At 42.2% G+C, this 15,965-nt stretch overlaps 1 protein-coding gene across 1 annotated transcript; it reads left to right on the plus strand.

The window, feature by feature from the left end:
- Positions 1-678: 678 nt before the first annotated feature.
- LOC308329775 (b(0,+)-type amino acid transporter 1) lies at positions 679-10,590 on the plus strand (the record flags this gene model as incomplete). The annotated part of the gene is made up of 6 exons (XM_080784273.1): positions 679-1,380; positions 6,611-6,744; positions 8,719-8,848; positions 9,338-9,462; positions 9,820-9,907; positions 10,360-10,590. The coding sequence occupies 6 exons, from the start codon at positions 679-681 to the stop codon at positions 10,588-10,590; spliced, it is 1,410 nt and encodes a 469-aa protein (XP_080640399.1).
- Positions 10,591-15,965: the final 5,375 nt, after the last annotated feature.

Raw genomic sequence — 15,965 nt, forward strand, 5'->3', positions numbered from 1 at the left:
AATGTAATGCAACAGAAGGACTCTTTCAAACGTATTATTATCTTTATCATCCGTTTATCATGTGTTTTGTAGAGTGGGTAGAGTAACCAAGATTATGTCCTGAAGTAAACAAAGGATGACTTTAAAAGTCATGACTCAAGTAGAAGTAAAGGTAGTCATCCAAATAATCCGGTAAGGGTAACTGCCTTCTAACCTATATTAAATGGTCTAATAATGGGTGGGTGGATCAGTCACTCGGTGGGACTTCGATGCCTCATGGCAAATGCACATATGGAGATCAACATACACGGACGTCAGACAGTACATACTGTATATACAGTAGTACCTCAAAGTACCCCTTGGAGGACCCTTATCTAAACAAGTCTTGGTGCTTTTTCTGGCTTTATTCCTCTGTATAGTGTATACCCTGCAAACTGTAAATAAAATGTAAATAATTGATCAATAGGGGTACTATACTATAATAACAGTCGGGTAACCTTATGACACTTTTAGGGCCTTTTTTCGTTTCACTGAGTGACAGGCTGCGTGCATTGTTGCTGCAGTCAAGATTCACCACATGTATAATTATTAACTAAAATGTGACGGAGTGACTTTGGACAGCGGATTTCACTTGCACATTCTTGGCCAGGAGGCAGGAGCTTAAAGGCGTGTACAGGCGCACTGTTAACTGTTGGGACAATGGACGGCAGTAAGTCGGAGAAGCTTCAACTGAAGCGCGAGGTGGGGGTGGTCGGAGCCGTGTCCCTCATCGCGGGGACGATGATCGGCTCGGGCATCTTCATGTCTCCCCAGTCCGTGCTGTCGAACATCGGCAGCCCCGGCGCCAGCCTGGTGATCTGGGCGTGCTGCGGCGCGCTGGCCATCATGGGCTCGCTCTGCTACGCGGAGCTGGGCACCGTCATCCGAGAGTCGGGCGGAGAATACGTCTACATCCTCAGGACGTCGGGCCCGGTCCTCGCCTTCATGCTGATCTTCACCTCCGTGGTGTTCGTGCGGCCCGCGAGCGTCGCCGGCATCGCGCTGAGCTTCGCCCAGTACGCGGTGGCCCCGTTCTACTCGGGCTGCGCCCCGCCGGTGCAGGTGGTGAAGTGCGTGGCCGCGGCTGCGATCGTCGTGCTGGCCGCGGTGAACTGCCTGAATGTGCGCTTCGCGATGTCGGTCCAGGTGTTTTTCATGACGGCCAAGGTCCTGGCCCTCGTGCTGATCGTCATAGGAGGCGTGGTGATGCTTATCAAGGGCCACGCGGACAGCTTTGACGACTCCTTCGCCGACACAAACTTGGGCATCAGTCCAATCGGGGTCGCTTTCTACCAGGGACTGTGGTCCTATGACGGATGGAACAATCTGAACTATGTGACGGAAGAGCTGAAACGCCCAGAGGTAAATAGAAAGACAGGTCACAGGAGGTTGTGTTATAGGTGATCTGATGCTCACCTATAACATCTAGCTATAGCCTACTACATACAGTAATACATCCATGCATTCACATAAGACTGGGCTGTGTGTGTTTTTGCTATAGGTCAATGGAGAACCCAAACGGAAGAAAATGATCAAAAACAAACGATCAGTGTAGTTCCCTAGCTTTGTATGAACATTAACCCATTCTGACCTGAGATCAGATTAAAAAAAATGTCTTCTACATCATGACAGTTTTCTGAAAAAGCTATGTTTCCATGTCAGTCGTTCAAAAATAGCAGACCTACAAGCTCGTATGCAATAGCATAACATAATGCTAACACCAAAACACCTAAAATGGGTTAAATTATAGACTTATGGCTTGCCACTAGACTGTGGTTTAACCAAATCTTGTTCTCCAAATCTAGTAGTCATAAACATCACACACACACACATCTGGAAATGGGAAGAACCGATTGAGACAAAGCTACATTTGTTTATGGTCTCCACCAGGCCGAAGGCATGGGGAGAGAGTATGTTTTGCACTATCTGTCCGTCCGTCCGTCCGTGTGGCTGTCCGTCCGTCCATCTGTGGACAGCTAATCTCTGGCGCCGTTGGCTTGATCGCAGCCACACTCTGCACACACACTCCCTGAATGCCACAGCTGAACCTCCGGTTTTCACATTGGCCTCTTATAGCGCCACCAGGAGGCCGCTTTGTGCACAACAATTCTTTGGACAGTACACCTACAGATTTTGTCCAAACTTCACGCAAATTGGTACACAGTCTCTCTAGAGCCAGTCAACGAAACAGGTCTTTCAGATTTTTCAGACTCCATCCTGATTGGCTAAGATTGGCTTCCAAAATTTGCAGGAGTGCTCAGTTTCAAACAAAATGCCGCAAATCATGAACACATCGTGTGATTTCCATGAAATTGTGCACGCACATTCCCACTAGGCCGAGGAAGAAATGCCACTGGAACATTTTCAACTCAGCCTCATGGTGGCGCTATAACTGGCTGATTAGTGTTTTTACCTAAAACCTTTTATGCACACTCCCTAGAGGCCAAGGAGACACCTTTGCATGCAATGTTTCACATCTGCTCTTTATAGCGGCACCAGGAGGCCGACATATTTAAAACACATTTTCTAATATTACTCCAAATTTCACACAAATCGGTACACATGCGCTCCATAGTCATGTTATCAAGACTGGTTTGTTTGATTGCTCATAATCCAACCTGATTGGCTACGATTGGCTTCTAAAGTTTTCAGGAGTATAACCCTCTTTGTACACATCGCCACAACTCCTCAACGCAATGCCACTTGACAGTTTTCAAATCAGCGCTACAACAGGCCAAGTCGCCACAGCCACACACACACACACAGACACACACACACACACACACACACACACACACACACACACACACACACACACACACACAAACACACACACACACACTTGATTTGTCTTGATTGGAGTTTTGAAATGCGTATACCGTATAGGCTGACATAACTGGATGCACTATTGCAATCTCAATGAGCAACACAGCTTGTAATTTATGTCCTCCTTTCTGCTAAATCATCTGTGGTATCTGGAACCACAATTCACATTATTATAGCATATATAACTGTTCATAGTATAGTGTGACATTACATTGCCTCGTGCCTCATAACATCTTTAGAGTAAACAAAGTATTAGGAGTCAATCGCATTTCATTGGACTTTGGATAATACATTTGTTTTCACAGCATTACAATCTGGCCTAACCATAAAAGACAAGACAAGAGGGAGGCTTGTGTTCAAGGGTCACTTGGACAGCTGCTCAAGGCTGAACCCTGTTTAATTCTATTTTTTTATCCCCTTGTGTTGCACCTTGAAGGAATCTACACTAAAGTCTCTTCACTGAGACTGAAGGGATTCTGAAGTATTTAACAACAGCCGCATGGTCTGCACGTCCTTGTACCCAAGTGTCAATACTGCAATAATTAACAGGCTCACTAGATACTCCTTGTCATCGTACACACTGGATCACAGGTGTGTAGAAATAGAATAGAACAGTTGCAGAATGGACCATGGCACACAGAAACTCAACCTTAAGAGAGAAGTGGGGATTATTGGAGCCGTGTCGTTCATTGCCGGCACCATGATGGGATCGGGAATCTTCATATCCCCCCAGACGGTGCTGTCGACCATCGGCAGCCCCGGGGCCAGCCTTGTGATCTGGGCCTGCTGTGGACTGATAGCCATAGGGGGTGCCCTCTGCTACGTCGAGCTAGGCACCGTCATCCCCGAATCCGGAGGGGATTACATCTACATACTGCGCACTTCAGGGAAAGTGGTCGCCTTCATGTTCGTGCTGAGCTTCATCATTGTCATGAGGCCCGCCAGTGCCACGGGAATAGCACTGAGCTTTGCCGAATACGTCGTGGCACCGTTTTATGGCGGGTGCCCTCCCTCTGAGCTGGTGGTGAAGTGTGTGGCTGCAGGAACCATCATGTTGCTGACCATCATCAACTGTCTGAACGTCCGTTTGGCAACGTTCATCCAGGTGTTTTGCATGGGCATCAAGCTGCTGTCACTGGCGGGGATTATACTGGGAGGCATAGTGATGCTTTTCAAAGGCCACACGGAGAACTTTGAGGATTCCTTTGAGGGAACGAATGTTGGTGTCAGTACTATTGGGATCGCCTTTTACCAGGGCCTGTGGTCCTATGATGGATGGAATACTCTGTTTTATGTTACAGAAGAGCTGAAAAATCCAGAGGTGGGAAATTCAGCATTTGCTATTTATTGCGAACGCAGTGATTGCGAATGCAGTGAGCACTTACTATGAGACCTAGCAGATCATGTCTGTGCGTGCGTCTGTCTGTCTGTCCGTGTGTCTGTCCCGCTATCCAAATATGGAGTGTGTTGCATCAGCAATCACTCAGCTCCATATATGGCCACAAAAGGGGCCAGGTCCACTCAGCTCCATATATGGGCACAAAAGGGGCCAGTGATTTGTTTGTTGTGGACCTGGGCCCTTTTGTGCCCATATATGGAGCTGAGTGCGTTCGCTTCCCGCGTTCGCGCGTCTTACTCGTAATGTAGTAGTAGTAGTAGTAGTAGATATACTAGATTCAATCACAATAACTCATACGATATATTAGTAGTTAATGACCAGCTTAAGACACTGAATACTTATGCTAGTTCTGAACTGTAAAATAAACTTGCATGGTGCGCCCAAATAAAGGGAGTAAAATAATGGAATACAAAACAACTGCTGCAGTCAGATGACAGAATGACACCGTCTGTCATGCTATGCGCAGTACTGTATATGTATCAATCTTTAACTAACAATACAACAAACAATTGTGTAAAAGTTAATATTTACTCACACCTTAGTGACAGATTGACACAAATTATCTTTGTTTCATCTTTCGCCAATGCCATATCTGATCTGCCAGCCACACACACACACAAGTCTGATTTCTTTGAGTGATTCGATCGCTCTTGCAAACCATCGGTGCCACTGGAAAACGAGTGCTTTCGGGCCACCATGGCTGACAATAAAGAACCCGAACGACTGAGAATGAAGCGGTCATTGGGGTTGCCTGGCGGTATCTCTCTGGTTGCAGGAACCATGATAGGATCTGGTATATTCATGTCTCCACAGTTTGTGCTGTCGAATGTAGGAAGCCCCGGAGCAAGCTTAGTGATCTGGGCTCTCTCTGGCCTTGTAGCTATGTTTGCAGCGCTCTCTTACGCAGAGATCGGGACAATCATCTCCGAATCCGGTGGGGATTTCATCTACATATTGCGGATCTACGGCCCGTGTCCTGCTTTCTTCTCGGCATTCACCTTCCTGCTGGTTGTGAGGCCGGCGGGCATTGCCGCGATATCACTAAGCTTTGCAGAATATGTCATAGCACCCTTTTACCCGGGCTGCCAGCCCCCTGAAATGATAGTGAAGTGCACCGCAGTCGGAGCAATACTGCTTGTATCCACAGTCAACGTTTTGAACGTGCGCGTCGCCATCAGAATCCAAGTGGTGTTCTTGGTGGCCAAAGTGTTTGGCTTGATCCTAATTGTGGTCGGAGGGATTGTCAGCCTCGCGCAGAGTTCGGACACGATAGCACAAAATTTGAACTTTGGAAATGCTTTCGACGGCACTCAGTTGGGTGTAAGCACATTAGGGATGGCTTTCTATCAGGGACTCTGGTCCTATGCTGGCTGGTACAACTTGAACTATGTGGTGGAAGAGTTGAAGAGACCAGAGGTAAGCCTATAAACCAGAAATAACCAGTGGTGTAAAGTAACCATTTACTCAAGTACTGTACTTGGGTACAGTTTGATTACTTCCAATTTATAACCACTTCAGCCCTACAGTATATACATAGCAGATCTACAAGCTCATAGCGCGCCACCGAGTGGTGCGCTACGAGCTTGTAGGTCTGCTATTTTTGAAAAATCGAAGAAGGACTGACATAGAAACATAGCTTTTTCAAACAGACATTTTTAGAATCTGATCTCAGGTCAGAATGGGAAACAAATGCGAGTACCGTACTACTTCTTCCATCACTGAGAATAGCCAGAGCATGATGCTGATCCAGACTTTGAATAGTCCTAGACCACGATTACTATAATGCTTTGACCGAGATTTTGTAAAAGAAAAAATATTTAAATCAAAATTTGTAAAACCACCGATTTCATCTATTTAGCACAGATACATGTAGATGTTTATAAGTTAGGAGTAAAGATCTGGTTTGCACACAGTACCTCCCAAGCACTCTAGGAACAAAGGTCAAAATGTCTTGATACGTGCTGCTATTCTTTGATTCTCTGATTATTATTTTTTTGTGTGTCATTTCCTTGTTGTTCTAATATATGTTAATTATTAAATGTTATTACTGCTACAGTACAATGTCTAGGGAAATCCAGAACAAAACAATTGTGCCCGTGTGTACGCAAGATGTAACAATAAATAAACCTTGAACTTTGAACTTCGGTTTTGATTAATGGTTTGTGAACTTGTGAACTCGCACACACAACAATAACATTTAACTTGTGGACACGCACACAACAAAAACATTTAACTAAAAAGATAAACAAACATTTAACTACTACACAATAGTGATTTATTCCATGTTATCCATCTAAAAAGGGGCGTGCTGCGTACTGAGCACAGTAAACTAACTACAGTTGTGACTTTCTTTTCTGCATGGATCAGGTGAACCTTCCCAGAGCCGTTCTAATAGCCGTGCCCATGGTGACGGTGTTATATCTCCTGGTGAATGTGAGCTACCTGACGGTGCTGACGCCCAAGGAGCTGATGTCGTCCAGTGCAGTAGCGGTTACCTGGGGGTAAGACACAACTCCCCTTTCTCCTGGACACCGCAGGAACATCTGTAAATGTACAAATAGAGCCTGTTTAATAAGCGTATACTTATACCTCCATCAGTTTTATAATACTACAAAAAGCCAGAATAGCAACCCAATTCTAGTCCATGGGATCCGTCTTTTCTTTTTTTTTTATAATATTTGTTTTATTTGGAAAGTGCAATACAATACATATAGCATTTTTACATATGACACAAGAGCAGTTCCCAAGATTTCTTCTTTTTTTTTTCCCCACCCCTCTTCCCTCCCTCATCCCCCCTCCATGTGGCACCATCTCCAATGTCTCTGTATAGTCCTTTTTCTACATATGACATCAAGTCCACACTCAAACAGGGACAGACAAGGCAATATCACTTCAGGTTGTACATTTCAGGAGGACAAAAGTAAAAGAGTGGGCGGAAAAAGACAAAGGAAACAAAAACAACAACAACCGAAAAAGAAAAAAAACGAAAGTATATACATTTATGCTGAGGGGGACAAAAACAATATAGCTTTGGTCTTCGACCACGAGAGGAGGAGAGGTGTCTTGTACATTTTATACAATCATACAGCAGGCAATGAACCAGTGAGATCACACGAAGTCCGCTCTCAGGGAGGCAATGTGCACTATCCAGTTGTTCCAAATTTCTACACTTCAGTTTTCAACCCTAAATATAATAACTATCTTCAATATAAATGTCCTTCAAACGTGTATTCACCTACAAGACCAAATATCAGTGTATCCATCTCCCAGACCACTTCAAATGGTACTTCCAGGCAAATTCCAGTTTTCAGACCCTAGAGGCAGACCAGCTGCATGTCCCAATGGCAGTTCTCCGTCAAATATAAAAAGTGTCCCCATGTGGAATACCCATTTACAGCATATAGTAGTGGCTACCACATCCTCTCTATCTACCTATGCAATAAGTTTAATAAATAGATTAAACACCCAAGGGGGTAATTATAGCTATAGGAATTAATACATAATAACATTGTCACTTTATGGATAATCTTTTCAATTTTTAGAGTAGTACTATAGCAGTCTTTGCTTTGTCTAAAACAATCTTCAGTTTGTGCTTTCTGCCCAGTAATAATATGTACTTTTATAATTGTTTTGTCCCATTTGTTGATGTTGCACATTATTTTTACTAACTTGGAGCTGCACTTTAACATGTATTAATGGAACTTATTTATTGCTAGATCAGTGGTTCTCAAAACATTTAAATTTCATAAATAATTCTGGGCGTGTTCCATTTGTACACTCAAGAGTTAGAGACCTGTAAGGGTCCATTTGGAACCCCTTCAAGGAACCCCGATGGTCCCTGGACCCCGCTTTGAGAACCGATGGCCCTTTGAGGGCCTCCTATATTCAACAATTAGTGTAGATTTTCGTCTTACACAAATATTAAAGTGCCATTGACAATGGAAAATTTACGTCATACAGTATGTGGACGAGCAAATCGGCCATTATCTCCCTACATAAACATTACATTCCCATTGACGATGAATGGACAATTTGACGTCATAGTGTCTGAGCAAATCGACATGTTACGTCATGATGATGTACGGGTGTGCTTTTTGAGGGGTGCTAGCCCCTCCTATAATACAGCTTTTGTCCACACACACGTCTCAATATTTACCATTGACAATGAAAGGACAAATATGACGTCAATTTGTGGCAACAGAAACATTAAATTCCATCAACAATGTATGTAGACGAGCAAATCGGCTAGCCAATCACATACATTCATTTCATGAGACGATGTATGATGATATATAATGATAAGAGCGCCCCTCACTTCACACGGGGGTGATCGTTAAATGACACACTGGTATCAGATCGGTACTCTGTATTGACTTGACGGTTATGGATAACCATCGAAATCAATATCGGCAAGGATAAAATGGTATCGGTATACAGCTCAACGTTTTCCCATCACTTGTTCTTTTTTTTAACAGGAACAAAGTTCTAGGGAGCTGGGGTTGGATCATGTCAGTGGCTGCAGCGCTATCTGCGTTTGGGTCTCTGAACGGGACATTCTTCAGTGGCGGTCGTGTGTGCTTTGTCGCAGCGAGGGAAGGACACATGGTCAGACTTAAACATTCATTCTCTGCTTCTGGCGACATTTTACCACTGGGGGGTATAGCAGCTTCTGACAAATGTTTTAAGTCATAGTAGGCCATTTAACATAGCAATGTATACATTTTATTAAATTGTATCGATCATTTCCCTCTATATCCGCAGTCAGAAAGTAGTAGTAGTAGTAGTATCCGCAGTAGTTCAAAAATGGCCTTGCATGTCTACCAAAACAAAACACTCAAATAATACAGTAAATTTTTATGTATTTTTTTTTCTTTGTTATTGTGGTAGGGCAGTAGGCCACAATATCGTTATTGTCAGTGTATACAGTATATGTTTCTAGAGTAACTTCTGACGTCAGGTGGGTCTATGGAGTTTTCCATTTTTATGTCATGCTGATGCCATAATATTCTAAGGGATTAAGTGCATAAATTAACTGCAACTACTATATAAAAAAATGTATAGTTCACTAACTTTACTTTTTGCCTTTCCTCAAAGCCAGGTATACTGGCCATGGCCAATGTCCATAGACTGACTCCTTCTCCAGCACTCATCTTTACCACGACGGTTTCCCTTCTAGTATTGATCCCTGGGGACTTCCAGAGTATTGTCAACTTCTTCAGGTAAGGATAGGAAATGGTTCTTCATGCTGCTTTCACGTGGAATCAGCCAAGCGGTATACGGCATGTCATTTTAGTGGACGGGAGCAGGACGGTAAACGGAACAGGACGGCACGGCAGCACCGGCAGCCAGAACCGGCGACGGTAACGGTACAGACGGCATCAATGTTAAAATATTTAATCTTTTTACCGTTGCGTGCCGTCCAGCAGGTTTTGCCGTTTACCTGATTCCATGTGAATGCAGCATTAGGCTTTGGATTATTTGACAAAATGGTGTATATTTATATATTTTACTTTGTATATCTTATGTCACAGTATGTTTTGTCTTTGTCTAACGGCCATTTGTATTGATATTTTCAGTTTCACTGCCTGGTTTTTCTATGCAATCACATTGTCTGGACTCCTGTATCTCAAGATCAAGAAACCAGAGCTCCCCAGACCATACAGGGTGAGTCCAACAAATGCAAAGAGCACGGGCTACAGTCATGAGTCTCATGACAGCATAAACTATCATTTACAACTGTGTGAAAAATTAAACACTTGTGGGTCATCAATATTACACAAAATGACATAAATAGCTGTGAAAGCAATTCACTTTTAATTATTTAATTTAATGTATGTTTAATGTGTGTACTTGTCTGTACTGCCTTCCAATCCTTTCAGCAGATTATTTTGCCAGGGAGCAAGTAAACACAATGAGCTCTGGACAAAGCCCAGAGTTTTCTTATCTAAATTAAGAAAACTAAATCGTTTTTGTGTAGTCGATTGTAAATTATATTATTATTGTATTATTGTACATTGGAGCCAAATGTGAACACACAACGCAGAGAAGTAAGGAAATAGTACAGATTGCAGATTGGTATAGCCTGTGTGTTATTATTTATCCTTTTCTCTTTGCAGGTGCCAATTGTACTCCCCATACTGGTGGTCATTGCGGCGGTTTTTCTCGTGCTGGCACCCATCATAGACGACCCCCAAATAGAATACCTGTATGTGACCTTATTCATTTTTAGTGGAGTACTGGTCTACGTGCCTTTCATCCATTATAAGCTGTGCCCTGGTGTGTTGGAGAAGCTCACAGTGTTTCTGCAGCTTTTATTAGAGGTTTCGCCAGCAGACAAAAACCTTTGATTTTCACTGATTGCCTCTGTTTCACTGAAACATTAATTGTTAGACCTCTCAATGCTGAATCAGCATGGTTAAGTAAAACTAGTAGACCTCATAACAAGTGATGTGAGTGGGTGACTTCATCATCATGTAATATAACAATAACTTTTGTATTTAAGTTTATTTATTTTTACCATTTTTGACTCTGTCTCGAAGCAATTTGGACTCGGGACTCCTCCCCCACCGAGTCCACTCGAGTCACTACAATAATGCAATGAAATAATATTGTATTATAGCCTACAAATGGGGAGCCCATTCACATGAACATTATAAGAGATTATGCATACGTTTTGAAGAGTTCATTGTAGTAGGCCAGGCATAACGTAGAACTGACCAGCCTGCAGTATCCGCAAGTTTGAGCTTTTCCAAAGTCAGTAAAATTTAATTGCAGTGTTTCAGATCAAGATTGTCTTCTATATACCTATCAAATAACAAAAAAATAACAATAATTCATGCCTAGCCTCGGTCTTGGTGTCGACTCAGACACGACCCCTCCCACACTCGGTCTTGACTGGCTTTAGGTGGACTCGACTACAACACTACCATTTAAGTAGGCCTATACTAATGTTTCTTGAAACCTGAATCATGGTTTACAGCTGAAATGCCAGACTGTCCATAAGACAAACAAATACAAAAGCTTGAACAAACAAATACCAATTTGAATAAATAAGTAAATTGTACCAAAAACCCACAACATATGCATGGCCCATTGACGTTTTGTTTTGACTGGCCTCACAAACAAGAAAACAATAATTAATTGTGATGGCTACAGTGCAGACAGAGCTAAATATTTCCACTTCATTTTGGTAGCTGTGAACCTAGTAAGTTTTCCTCCCCGTGGGCCGTGATGACCATGGTCGTTTCCTAAATAAATGTACGTTTTCTTGACTTCTAGACGAATGTGCATTAGTTGGCAAGTTAGCCGAGTCAGCTTCAAGAACACATGGCATACTCGGTCCCGGAAGTTATGTGGGAACGCCTACTGAGTGGCAAAGAACTACTTTCTGGCCTTGACAGCCCATACCATAGATATGTCTATGGCCCATACTGTACATCCAAACAGAAATCTGATTGCATTAAACGACGTAAACAATGTTAAACTCACTTTGCCACTCAATTTATGCATGCACATACCTTCTATTGTGCAGTTATTTTCTCAAAACAGACTTTCTCACAGTGCATTATCCCTTACATAGAGATCCTTCTATTGTTTTTTGAGTAGGCGGGCCGCCTACTGTAATTCTTTGGGAATCCTTGCAAAATACAGTACTTGCATAGCAACTGCATGGGTTCATAACCAAAGGTAACGGTTTACATTTTTGAAAGCCTGCTGGATAATATATTGATAATATATAAACCTACATTTCTCGTGGGATGACCTTTGTTTTTGGTCCAGCCATGATTTATTCTATGACGCACACTTACCATTAATTTGTGTATCTCTATCTTTTAACATCCCTTTTTTTCTTTATTTTGTAAGCTTGTCTGCTTGGTTGTCCGTTTTGTCCATGTCATGAACATTGATGTTGTAAAATCAATAAAAAATAAAATGAAAGTAGGACACTGGTTTCAGTTTTCAGTTGAAAAATGTTATATTTTCAAACATTTTCCAAAGAATAGTGGAATTAGCCGATCTACGAGCTTGTATAGATTGGCTTACTTCAACCATTATTAATGTTTTAGTATTAAGTTATTAAATTATGCAAGTTATTTGTCATCTGTGCTGCTGCGCAGCTTTTGTTTACGAAGCCGAAAAAAGCCAGACTTTGTAGATTTTGTCTTTCACAAACATTCAATTTCCATTCACAATGTGTCTGAACAAATCTCTATGTCTGTACACAAACATAGAGAATTTACATCATATGTGTCTGAGCAAAGTGGCTATTTTTGTCCTACATACAAACATTAAATTCCCATTGACAATGAATGGAGGATTTACGTCATATGTGTCTGAGCAAATCGACATGTTGTACTCATGATGATGTACGATGTAAGATTAATCTCATCATAATAATAGGTTCATAATAATTTCTAAAATTAATTAACTTATAATTATATCGGTCGGCCTCGAGGTGGCGCTATAACAGCCCACTTCACGTATTGGCTTATAACTCTTGAACCATAATTAGGTTCAATTAATTTTTTCCTGGATTCCTGACGCATATCTCACCGTATAGGCCACGCCCATTTCCATCAGGATAGATTTTCCGCCATTTAGAATTTTCTCCAAAACACACTTGTTGCTCCTCCTCCTACAGATTTTGTCCAAATATCACAGAAATTGGTACACATGATCTGTCTGGACATATCCGATTAAAACACCACAGGCAGACTTTTGGTAGTCACACGTCTAAATCAAGGAAGCGCAGGCACGACTGCAATTTAAATGTCTCTGATTTTTATCGGGTGCACGGTCTGGGAAGAACCTGTTAAACAAGAGAATACCAGCACTCACGGAACCTTATTGTTTCTATATTGTAATCTGAGCATCTGAGCAGTATAATTTTTCAGTGTTCCTTGTAGATATTGTTTTCCCTTCCTTGTCTGGTTAAATTTGGTAATGTGTAAAAAGGTCTGAGCGACTGAGTCACACTTGTTGTTCACCATTGATATATGAAATATTCAGACTGTACATGACCAAGACATCTCCCTTCAGGAAGGGTATGGGTATTTGTGACATGGGGTGCCGGAGCTAAAGGAAACCCTATTACTAAAGTATGACTTTCCCGGTGGATTGTGGAGGCCATCCAACTGGCTTATGCCAGTACAGGGTTTCAGCCTCCTGAAGGCCTGAGGACCCAGGATGTTGCCATACCCTGCATAGAGCAGGGTTAGCCCCTCTCGGAACCCTACATAAAGCTTTTATGAAATTTGATGTCGCTTTAGGTAGGGTCCCTGGTCATGCTAAGATTTTCCAATGCGATTGTTGGAACGCGGATATACACAAACTCATCGTTTAGTCGATCGGCGCGGTATTACCACGCTTTTTCTTGTGTTCGTTTACGAATGTGCGAACTATAAGTACCTTACATACCTCTGATAAAATCTCCTGTGTCGCGGAAGCCGTTAAGTATTTTTAATCCATGTTTGATTAAAAATGCGCTTTGATTTCTTCTTGTTTATTTACCGTTTATTGTACCGCCTCCCGATGTGCGGTTGGCTTTGCGGGCTAAGTCCCTGCCTCTGATCTGCTCCGTCATAGCTGTAGCACCACTAGCTAGCCAGATAGGCGGTACAATGAGGTGTCAATAAACAAGGTAGGAAGAAGCGACATTTTTAATCAATCATGGATTAAAAATACTTAACGGCTTCCGCGACACAGGAGATGTGTCGGTATGGTATGTAAGGTACTTATAGTTCGCACATTCGTAAGTCAATACATGAATAAACATGGTAAAAGCGCGCAGAAGTCCGTCTCATGGCGTGTTTACATTGTATTTGTGTGTGCGTAACTGGCGACAGCCCAGCGTGGAGCAGGACCCAATGGGTAAAGTAAACAAAGTGTCAGAAACTTTACTACATTCGGGTTCTGCTTGCGGGGCTAAGAGCAGGGTATGCTTTGCTGTGGGCCTCTGCTGGTAGAATCTATTCTAAAGCAGCAGCATCAAATATTTGCAAGAAAAACTAAATAGGTCAAAATGGGCATATTGTTTTACAGCCCAATAAATCGTCTTCCATTGGCCTTCATTGAGTGGAGTGATTGACAGCTGACATGACAAGCCTCTGTTACGGTTCTCAGGGCTGCTGAGTACCTCATTAACAAAACTGAACCTGAATAAAGAAATATTTTACTTGTTGCTTTTCTTTCCAGAATGTAACTGAGGGGAACCGGAAGCTGCGCTCGTTATATTAGGACCCCAGAGAACCTGGGCTAGAACAAACGTTCCGTCCTCACTGCATGTTACACTTTGTTAGTGCAATTCATTCACAGTATTAATTGTAAACCTTCATAAAACCAAATAATTAAATAATTAAACAGACTCTTAAAACACATTAAGTTGGGTCACACTCTCCTGGCGGTGCCACACCTCCGTCGATTTACTCAACATTGGGGCTAATCAATAATCAGCCCTGGCCCCGTGAGGTGTACTGGCTTTTGACCAATGACAGGTGTGCAGTATACTTCATATTAGGTTATTGCAGATGGCCTTTCAGAGGACAGTGTTACTTGGGGACATGAGGAGACAGGAAGTTCTACAAGCTAAACTAGTTTTGTGTTGATGAGAAAACGATGCAATGAAAACATACCTGAGATTCAAAACAGATAATTAAGTACATGATGAGTGATTCATAACCATGTCAGGATTTAAAGGAATGCAGTGTCACAATATAGTAGTTTGATTAGGGTGCCCAACCTTGATCAGAGCTGAGGAGGAGGTCTGTGGATCAAGGGTTTCCATGAATTATGCTTCTTGAGTGTTATTATGATTTAGTTGTTATTGTAATTTGACACTTTGAAACACTTTCTCTCAACTGACAAAAAATATAACTATTTACCATGCCATGTTCTTTTCCACTGTGGTCATACAGTTGACTTGACTCACACATAGCCTACCATGACAAAATGTGGTACCGATATCGCATACAATACCACAAATCTCCTGCAACATATTAATGAGCATGTCATCCTGAAACTATATATATTTAAAATTGTGAATATTTAAAAAAAAAATGTATACGGACATACGAACAACGTTCACTGGAGCTCACTGTGTTGTTGTGGAGCATTTGCTATAACAAAGTAGATAGACTAGACCCCATAGTGTCATGGCTGTAACTTGGTATAATCTGCAATGTGTTCTGTTGCTGCAGGGTGAACTATCACTATGGGTAGCAATGAGCATTATTATAGTATAATTGATGCCTTACAGGGGGGCTGTTGCGAGACCCTGTCGTCTTGGCATTTTATCCCCTCTATTGTTCACAAAGCTCTACTGTCAAAGCCATCAATTCTGGCAGCCATGGTCTTATTCAGAGGCCAGGTTTCTGCTCCATAGAGAAGGATGGAGAGGACTGGGGAGTTGTAGATCCTTAGTTTTGTAGATATGGAGTGAGTGGTGGTACGTGTCTCCACAGCGGCTTCCATAGTGTTTTCATGGCGCAAATTAGGAAATACTCCAGTAAAGTAAAAGCTCCTATTTGAGCAGCCTAGGCCTACTTTAGCCTGTCTCAACATATCAAGACAATAATAGTATAATACATACAACATTCTGTCAACACCAATTCATCCTGTAGTTGTTGCTTTACCAAAGGACGTACACAAGTCCTTCAATTCCTTAATGCTAAAGTAAGCAGCTAATTAGCCAATATAATAACACCTGCAGAAACTCACGTGTTTC

This window comes from Protomyctophum bolini (assembly GCF_963924005.1).
Source record: "Protomyctophum bolini genome assembly, chromosome: 15".
Classification (NCBI taxonomy): Eukaryota; Metazoa; Chordata; class Actinopteri; order Myctophiformes; family Myctophidae; genus Protomyctophum; species Protomyctophum bolini.